This window comes from Parasteatoda tepidariorum, chromosome 2 (genome assembly GCF_982258835.1).
Source record: "Parasteatoda tepidariorum strain Cologne lab strain chromosome 2, Ptep-v5.0, whole genome shotgun sequence".
NCBI classification, from domain to species: Eukaryota; Metazoa; Arthropoda; class Arachnida; order Araneae; family Theridiidae; genus Parasteatoda; species Parasteatoda tepidariorum.
Window position 1 is genome coordinate 98,200,207 of NC_141756.1, and position 9,200 is coordinate 98,209,406.

Consider the following 9,200-nt stretch of genomic DNA (forward strand, 5'->3'; position numbering starts at 1 on the left):
CTTTCTATTTTCTTTTGTACTAAAATCCACAGTATGCAAAGTAACGCATTTTTTAATGATATAATGTATTAAGAACTAATATTAAATTCAATTAATATTTTTTCAAGTGGTTTCTTCCTCTTTTCCGTATTCGGTTTTGCCCTTGCGTTTAAACATTAAAGATCATTTCTATGCTCAAATTCAGCTATATCGTTACCGATGTTTATATCTATTAATATGGATTTGCATAAAGTAAAAACATTCAACACATGCAATGAGGGAATATTTGTATTATTCAGCTTTTATCTTAATTAAGTGTAAAATAAAAGATATAATTGAAGTTTATGCAATTTGAAAAATATTAGGTGTACTACTTTAACTAATTTTAATTTAATGTTTTTCGCTGCTATAGAGATCATTGGTTTTAAATTTTTACTAAAAGCATTAAACATTCCAGCAAAATCCCGTTGTGGGTTATAGAGTGTCAAAAAGGTTTAAGATTCAAAATTTGGAGACAAACACCAAAATGGTGGCAATGTGTCCAGCACTGCTCATCGACAGCCTTTACTTCACAGCCAAACTTGTACCCATCGTTTTGAAGCTGGGTAGACTTTAAATTGCTGCCAGAGATCGAACCCAAAATTTGATAATGACAGCTTAGCGCTTTAACCAGTCTACTATCGGTTTTCAAAATTTTTACTAAAATTGATATTTAAATTTTTTTCACAAAACCACTAAATAAATAAATGAATAAGTGAGTCAGTTCATTTCGCAACACTGAATAAAAATGATAGATAAAGTAAGCAAATAATTAAAATAAATAAAATAAATTTATATAAAATTATTTAAGATCAGTATAGTATAGTGGGGAAGTGGAACCCATATTTGCCCTATGTATAGATAAACTCCTTGAGATGGCTTAAATTTCAGTAGTTAATTTCCTAAAAAATGATTTTTTTATACAGAAAATAATAATCTCTTCCCTGTTTTTATACGTTTTGCTTAAAGCAAAGTTAAAATAATTTTTTCTATGTTAATTGTATCCTTTAAATAAATAAAAGTGAATGGAAAAAATCAGTTTTTTTAAACTTAAATCTAAAATCGATCATTAATATTATATTTTCTTGCACTTAGAGTAACCAACTTTTGAAAATATTTCCAACAATACTTAACAATGAAACTATGACAACAATAAACTAATTGAGAGTTTTATAAAATTTTAAGAAAGATATTATTTAAACAATTGTTCACATTGTTGCAAACGAAGCATCTGATTTAAAAAGTTTTATTTTACTCATTCTTGTTTGAGATTTCTCAAATGCTGGTTGTCTTTTGTGAGATTAAAAAGTGAGAATTATGGATAAAAGCGATTTATATCGTTTTGCTCTTTTGAATCATTGGAGAAAGGAAAGGGAAAAGTATCCCCGACCTAATCGTAAGTGTATAAAAACATACTTTTTAATATTTTTTAAATTTTTTTTATTATTTATTGATATGGACCTACAATATTGTTAAAAAGATATGAAACTTCCTTACAGTGATCAAAATTTTTGCCATAAACCTAAATTTAATAAAGATTGAGAAAATTTCGTAAGCATTAAAAAAAAAATTGACAAAAAATGTTTGAGCATATTGAATAAATGATACTTTTGTCTTAAATTGAAAAAACAACTTTATGGATAATTAAATAAAATTTCTCTTCTTAAAATGGGTGATCCAATTTAACTTTTGGTGCACTACTGTATTAAATAGCAAATAAAGAAAATGTTCAAATAGAAATTTGGAGGGGTCAGAGTATAGAATTGGGTACCGCTTGTGGATTGGGCACTCCAATCTGAAGCTTATACTGAATGTTAAATCTGCCATTTTCCAGTTCAAAAAAGAAAAACCAACTTCAAAAAAAAAAAAAAAAAAAAAAAAACACGAAGAGTGTCACCCAATTGTACATTTTTATTGAGAAATATAAACTTGATATAGATTTTATGCTCTTCTATATCTGATTCAAACATTTAAAAAAGTCAAATAAAATGCTACTCTCGAATATTATTTACCCATTTGAGTGTTATTAATTCACAATAAATAAAAACTGGTGTAAATATCTATCCGAATGTGTTAAAAAACTATGAAAAATTGTCTGTTATTTCAAGGTAATGCCGAATGGAGTATTTGCACACATCTTAATACAAGTAGTTAAATGTGAAGTACAATAAATAATTAAACTTACACCAAGCTGAGATGCTTTTAATCTATTTGTAGAACATTTTCGCCAAACTTGGCATACATGTGGAAACCGTCAAGCGATAGATATATTTTCGTAAGCAATCGAAAAGAAAATGTAAAAGTTTTATTTCGATAGTGTAATGCTGAATGAGATACTTCAAATTATTACCAGATGCATTAAATTATTTTTGCATCTAAGAATACTGACATTGGCGCATTTTGATATCACCAGTAAGTGTTGGTGAGAGTTTGTTGTGTTCTTCCAATACCTCCTAGAAGATAGAAGGCCTCTGCACCGCTTATCATAAACAAGAAATTTAATCCTTTAATAGTCCAAACGTAATGACATATTTCGTATTAACCATCACTGCCCAGCTTAGTAACCCGAACTTGGCGAACAAAGGCGTATCCTTTGGCCAAGAACCCGAACATAGAGAAAACGTACTTATTCTTGGATTCCCAAAAATCACCAATGCTGTTGCCAATGCTGCTTCATTAATTTTAGTAATATGAGCTACTCATACTGTGGTAATGGGATCTAAATCTACTTATATTAGTCTTTAGTATAATAAGCTTCTTAAGACTTTCCTAAAGGGATAAAGGATAAAATTGCTTTAATGTGGTAAATTTTGACAATGGATACTGAGTATTTTGGCAATTGCACATTGTCAAATGGCACTGAATATAGTTAATATTTATGTTGAATTTTTTTAATATAATAACGTTAAGTCACCGGGAAGCTCCAAGAGTAAATATATATTAAAATTAATAAAATAAAAATTAAAGAAAAAATGAAACTATTTAAGCTTCAATAAATGTGTCAGTATATGGTTTTCAGTTCTGCACATGATTAAGCAGTGTTGATAAATACCGTTTATTGATTATTTACATTTTTACAGCGTACGAAGAATATTCATACCGCTATTTTTTTAAACATTCTTTTTAATAAAATGGAGGTTTACAAAAATACGTACCTTTTTCAAAGAAGATTTTCTACCTTTTTATGAATTTCTTTTATTATTGAACAGACTAAACACTTAAGAGATTATTTTAAAACTAGTTTTTATTCAAATTATTAAATTTAATTTTAATTATTATTTCAGCATATGAGGATGGTACCGAATTCGAAGACGAATTCGATTTGGATGATATTGAATTGGATGAGATTGATTTGAGAGAAGGGTAAGTAGTTATATATCCCTAAAGTTTTATGCCTTTCGTCATAATTTTCTTTCTTTTTTTTTCTCAAGAAAAAAGTACCCTTTTGAGTATTTGAAAAATGTACAAAGAAAGCAAAAACGCAACTAAAAGCAATGAAACATTTAACCCTGGTCATGCTGGTAAGAATTAATTTTCGTTGAACTAACAGTAATACATAAAAATTAAAATTATGAGGGAAAAATAAAAAAAAGAATGTTTAATCTTTAGCTATATGTAACACAATAATATATTTTAATTTCATGTAAAAATTATATTTTATAGTTCTCGTGTGGTATCTTTCAAAGCAGTCTCCAATATGAAACCCAGGTTTTCGAGAATATGCGTCACAAAAATGATTAGCTTGGCGTCTTCGGCCTTTAACTTTTCTGTTTGAACATACAGAACAATCTTTTCTCTTTACATCTTCAAAGTGCCACAATAAATGTAGTTTGCCTTTACGATTGGCTAACATCTTTGCTGTGGTGGCAGAGCTCAGACATATGAGTGAAATGGTAAAAAAGCGTTTTCGGCTGAGAGTAGACATACGACCGCAAAGGATTTAAACAGTGGTCTTACTGTTTACATATTTTGGTCACAAAACACTATAGCTGTTAAAAATCGACTAAGATATGATATAAACATAAAAATAATGAACAGTCTTTTTCAATAATGCTCACCCAATAATAAAATAACAATCGAAAACATATTAAAATCAAAATTTCTTAAGATACACCGTTTTATTTTCTACACTCTAAACATAAAGAAACTCTGGAAGTCGACTTCAAAGAACAAAAAAATAATCAGAAATCACGCATTTTTTAATAAAAATCTATTAACTTAGGACTGATTTGAAAAATATATTTCTTTTATAATTTTAGGGATGATGAATATATGATGGAGTTAAGAGCTGAAGTGCCATCATCTGATGATGATGAAGTTGAGGATGATGATGTTGGGGATGATGATGAGGGTGATGATGTTGGTTATGAGGTTAAGGATGAGTTTAATGTTGATGATGAGGGTGATGGAGTAGAGGAGCTGAATAGGTAGGTTAATTAGAATATTTTCTAATGTCAGTTTAATATTTTAGTTAAAATGATCTTCAGTGTTTGAGTTATTTTTCATCCTTTTTCAGGTGACACTTTCGTAACTATTTTAAAATAAAATATTACCATAAAATTGTTAGTGACTACATATCGGTCTTTAAGTTTTATTAATCCCTATGAATCAATGGTTCCGATGATTTAAAATGAATTTATTGAGTATGAACAGAATTAATGCTAGCAATTATTTAAAAGATTCAAATCTTTGAATTGACGAAAAAATTTTTTTTTCAAAGGGCATTAACTTTACAAGAGTTGCAAAAGGCATAAACTTTACTTAATAAAATAAAATATTTAAAAATGCAAATGCTGAAGGAAGGATAATGAGACTCGAATAAACTAATTTTCTAAAAAGGATTTAATAATTCGTAAATAAGAACATTTTTATTCAGTAGTATAAAGTATAAACGATCTAAACAATTTTATACAAGAAAAAACATTTATTTTAAAAAACTAAAATAATGAAAAAAATGCAACTGAACATATTTCTTGTAGATTTCATTTCATTATTTCATAGGAATTTTCTTTACAACCATAAATTATTTTTTCAAGGTCTATTAACGGATTCCGGAAAAAAAACAATACAAATTGAATAAAAAACGAAATCTCTGTTTTATAAGTTTTGAATAAAAGATGAATTAGGTAAATAATTAAATCGTAAACATAATTTTTTTAACTGAAAAATCTTTTTCAATAGTAAGCCATGATTTTGGAATTTACTTATATTTGCTACTGTAGTTATTATCCTAACAAAAATCTATAATGGTCATTTTCTTTTTTAATAAATAATTAACTCAAAATATAAAATGAATAATTACACATCGCAGCATTTTTAAAACATCTGTGATCGTTGATAAGTTAATAAATTATCTCTCTTTACAAATATATCTCATCTTTAACGAAAAATTAATTGAACAAAATAGCTTTATTGAATTTCAAGTTATATATTTTTTCCCTTTTCTTTTTTTTAACTTTTAGTGAGGAATTGTTCCTATTCAGCGATGTAAAGATAGCCAAACTCTATAAGATGGATTTGGTGCACGATAAGGACTCAATCGAGTATGGCATTGAGGACGATAGGTATTTTAACTTTTTCGAAACATTTTGAATATCGACATTGTTTTAGAACATATGTAAAGTAATTATTTTCATATATATAAGGAGATAATAGAGTATGAAATTAAACAGAAAACTAACATGAGCAAATCCATTTCGGGTAAATCTGTGGTTAAGAAATTTTATAACTAAAAATTAACCTTCTCCATTATTCAATAAATATTTTTTAACAATTGTTAATAATTTCTCTAAAAAATCATCGAATTTAAATGTTTTATTGGAACTTCGACCTTTTATTTCTTCACAATTTTGAACTATCCAGTATAATATATTAATACCATACTCAAGTTTAGTATTCGATCCATTCCAATGTAAGCGAGAAATTAAATGTGGTTTTATACGTCAGTAAGAACTTAAAAATATATCCGATTATCATTTCTTTTCGCTTTAATTTCATATTTTGTAATCTGGCAAATTTTTTAGAAAAATGTGTTTAAATCATTTTTGCAAGATGTCCATAAGGAGATGACCGTCGACTGTTCTCATTTATCTGTTCATCATTCTCTGTTCTATTTTGCGTTCTTTTTAATTTTGGGGGAAATTTTTGCTTTATGAAGTATTATTTTTAGAACGATTTTTTCTCTTCTTTTTTTTTGGTGCTCCTCACACTATTGTATAGATGTATTTCACTTCAGCTAAATTGATCAAAAAAATTGACCAAAAAATCATTTTGAATATTTTTAACTACTTTCAAGCAATTAGGATAAATTGATTCATGTAAAAGTTTTAAATCAGGAAAAATTTGCCAAAAATATATTGTCAATAAATCTGAAAAATAAAATCATAAATCCATCACGAAATTGTTTCTCATTATCGTAAATCATATAACGATTTTGATCATTGTAGAGTAAAAATCGAGTTGTTTGAAATTTGTGCTTCAGAAAATTTATCTGAACCTAAAGCCCCTTTACTCTATACAAAAAGCTTATAACTCGAAATGAAGCTGTTGTAACAAAACAAAAAACTGTATTGAACTTTTTAATAATGTGAGTGTTACTTTTAAATTTTAGATTGAAAAGTCATGATGGTCCCTTAAGGGACGAAATAGATTTTTGGCAACGAAGTGATATTGAGCTTACCATCAATGAACAATCTGAACAAGAAGAGAAAGGATGCTTTCATTGCTTCACTCGAATCTTCAGGAGATTGTTCAAGAGAAAGTAAATCACGACTGGTCTGAAAGTAAACCAAGACGTGACTTAAAGTAAATCACAAATTGTTGTAAAGAAAATCATGACTTGTCCTAAAGTAAATTACGCTTTGGCTGAAAGTAAATGAAGACTTTGCTGTAACACCTGAAAAATTATATTACTGTTCCTTTCCAAAGTCTAAAAACTGTTAATCAAGAAAATTTAAAATGCAAATATTTAAACTGCTGTAATTATTTAACATCGGTAGATTGATTTTCAAATAAATTATAATATTTGCAAGTTCAAAGTGTTGTTATTTACAAATAAAGTAAGACATGCATCTAATTTACAATTCCTTATTAGTAAAAAGTGATAGTACATATTTCTTCTCATACCATTACGTGATTTCTTTCGACCAATAACCAATTTAATTTTAAAAGGCAATGCACCTAAATTTGGATTTAATTATAATATTTATAAATAATAGCAAGAAATATCTTGTACTACAGCTTTTGAATCATTTTTCTGAAGAGAAACCGTCTCTTAAGCTAATTATTTCGAAACTTGGTCTTATATCGATGCAATAACATACTAAACTACCACATCAAGCCGCATAATTACGGACCAACTAAATGTTGTACACTGGAACATAATAGGGTGCATCCAATGTAAACCCACTACAGATACAATTCCCCTTAATCAGTGCGATATGATAACTGCTTATCCCACAACTGTGAGTTCGAAAACAATGGCGAACTACGAAAGCGAATGTAAATAAAAGTGCTAATTAATGGCGAACTTTTTTTCTTCTTTTTATTACAGAATTAAAAACATTTTTAGAAAAATTAATGATTTTAATAAAATATTTCAAATTATCGCCTGCAATATTCCACTTTCTAAAAATACTCACTTATCAAAATTTCTGAAGATTTCGTGTTTGCTCTGCTTATATTATAACGACCTGTACTTTGCATTCATATAAAACTATACTTTTCAACATTTGTTCATTTATTATTTTAATATACTTAAATGCAAAGTTATGGAATGCTTAGTTTGGACTCAAGGGGACAAAATTGCAATGTCAAACTTTTTTTGTGTTCTCTTTATTTACAGAAATACCTAAATTCTGCTTTTATTTTAAACTATAGTTACAAAACCAAATTCCACCAATAGTTGAATGTACTTATAATTTAGGCCACACCACAAAACTGTTAACTAATTAGGGAAATATACTTACAATTTCTCCCATAGTTTTGAATTAATAAACAGGCCAGTAAGCATCAGTTCCAAGGATCAGAGATTCAAACCTCAGACATGTTCAGTATTTAAAAGTTAAATTTAGAGGAAATTTTTTTAAAAATTATTTTACAATATTGTAACGAAATAAAAATATTCCTTTGCTTAAACTTTTCCTTTCTTTTCATTTTCTAAGTACGTATAATAGTGTTAAAAATGTAGAAATATTGCTCATATATTGTATATATTTATGGCTAAATATCATACTTTAATACTTATTAACCTATTATATTCTAACTCGGTCTGGTATTACATCATACCATACCAAAGGAAATAATTATAATAATAATTAAAAAAACATTCAATTTTGAAACATACTTTTAAAATATTGACCATTAACGGCGTTTGACCCCTAGACCCTCGGATCTAGCACTTGCTTCCTACCTATCACTTAACACTAACGGTCACACCAGACCTGGTTTTGTGACTTATAACAAACTTTTGCACTTAGAAAAAGTAATAATAAAAATTTAAAGAGAAGGATCGTTTTATTTACGTTACTCTATTGTAAAAGACATTAAAAAAAACATTTATTTTTATGAAATATAATTTTAAAATATTGACATTTAGCGGGATTTGAAAACCCGAACCCCGAGTTCTTGCAATCAGTTTTTTAATATCCAGGGCCTGATTACCAAAAAGGCACAGGAAGCAAGTGCTTCCCCTGTAAAATTTCAGGGGGTCCCCCAAATGACTGAAATTAAGGGCCTAATTTCTTATATTTTGCACAAAAAAAATAATAATAATAAAAGAAATAAAACTAAACTAAACTCAGTGGCGCGACAGCCCATAGGATAGGGGGCCAAGGCCTACTGTACCAATCTCAGTTTTCTTGACCTTGGGCTCTGGGGTGCATTTGTACACTTTTTTTTCGGCATCAACTCACAGGTGGGAATTATTAACTGCAAATATAGCGTAAAAGTCTTTAACTTTAAAATCGTTATTTGGTATAAGATGGTCAGCAAACGCAGATGCAGTTAAAGCACTGAAGAAAAATTACAAAAACATTTTAAATATTTTATCCCATATTACAAGCAATACTGGTGTAGCTCCTTCCACTAGACATGAGGAAAACTCATTATCTTTAAAACTAAATTCTTTTGAATCGGCATTAAAAACAGTAATTTGGGACAGTATTTTGCAAAGAATGAATGGT

The 9,200-nt window shown here is 28.1% G+C and overlaps 1 protein-coding gene across 1 annotated transcript; it reads left to right on the forward strand.

Annotated features, from left to right (window-relative positions):
- Window positions 1-4,284: 4,284 nt before the first annotated feature.
- Window positions 4,285-6,962, forward strand: LOC122271878 (uncharacterized). Its single transcript, XM_043054562.3, has 3 exons — window positions 4,285-4,445; window positions 5,481-5,582; window positions 6,629-6,962. Exons 1-3 carry the CDS (start codon window positions 4,291-4,293, stop codon window positions 6,780-6,782), a joined length of 411 nt encoding a protein of 136 aa, XP_042910496.3. The 5' UTR covers window positions 4,285-4,290; the 3' UTR covers window positions 6,783-6,962.
- The last annotated feature ends 2,238 nt before the right edge of the window (window positions 6,963-9,200 follow it).

Coding starts and splice junctions, on each gene's coding strand:
- LOC122271878 (XM_043054562.3), top strand. CDS start 4,291: ATGATGGAGTTAAGAGCTGAAGTGCCATCATCTGATGATGATGAAGTT. Junction 4,446..5,480: donor GGAGTAGAGGAGCTGAATAG/GTAGGTTAATTA, acceptor TTTAACTTTTAG/TGAGGAATTGTTCCTATTCA. Junction 5,583..6,628: donor TATGGCATTGAGGACGATAG/GTATTTTAACTT, acceptor TTTAAATTTTAG/ATTGAAAAGTCATGATGGTC.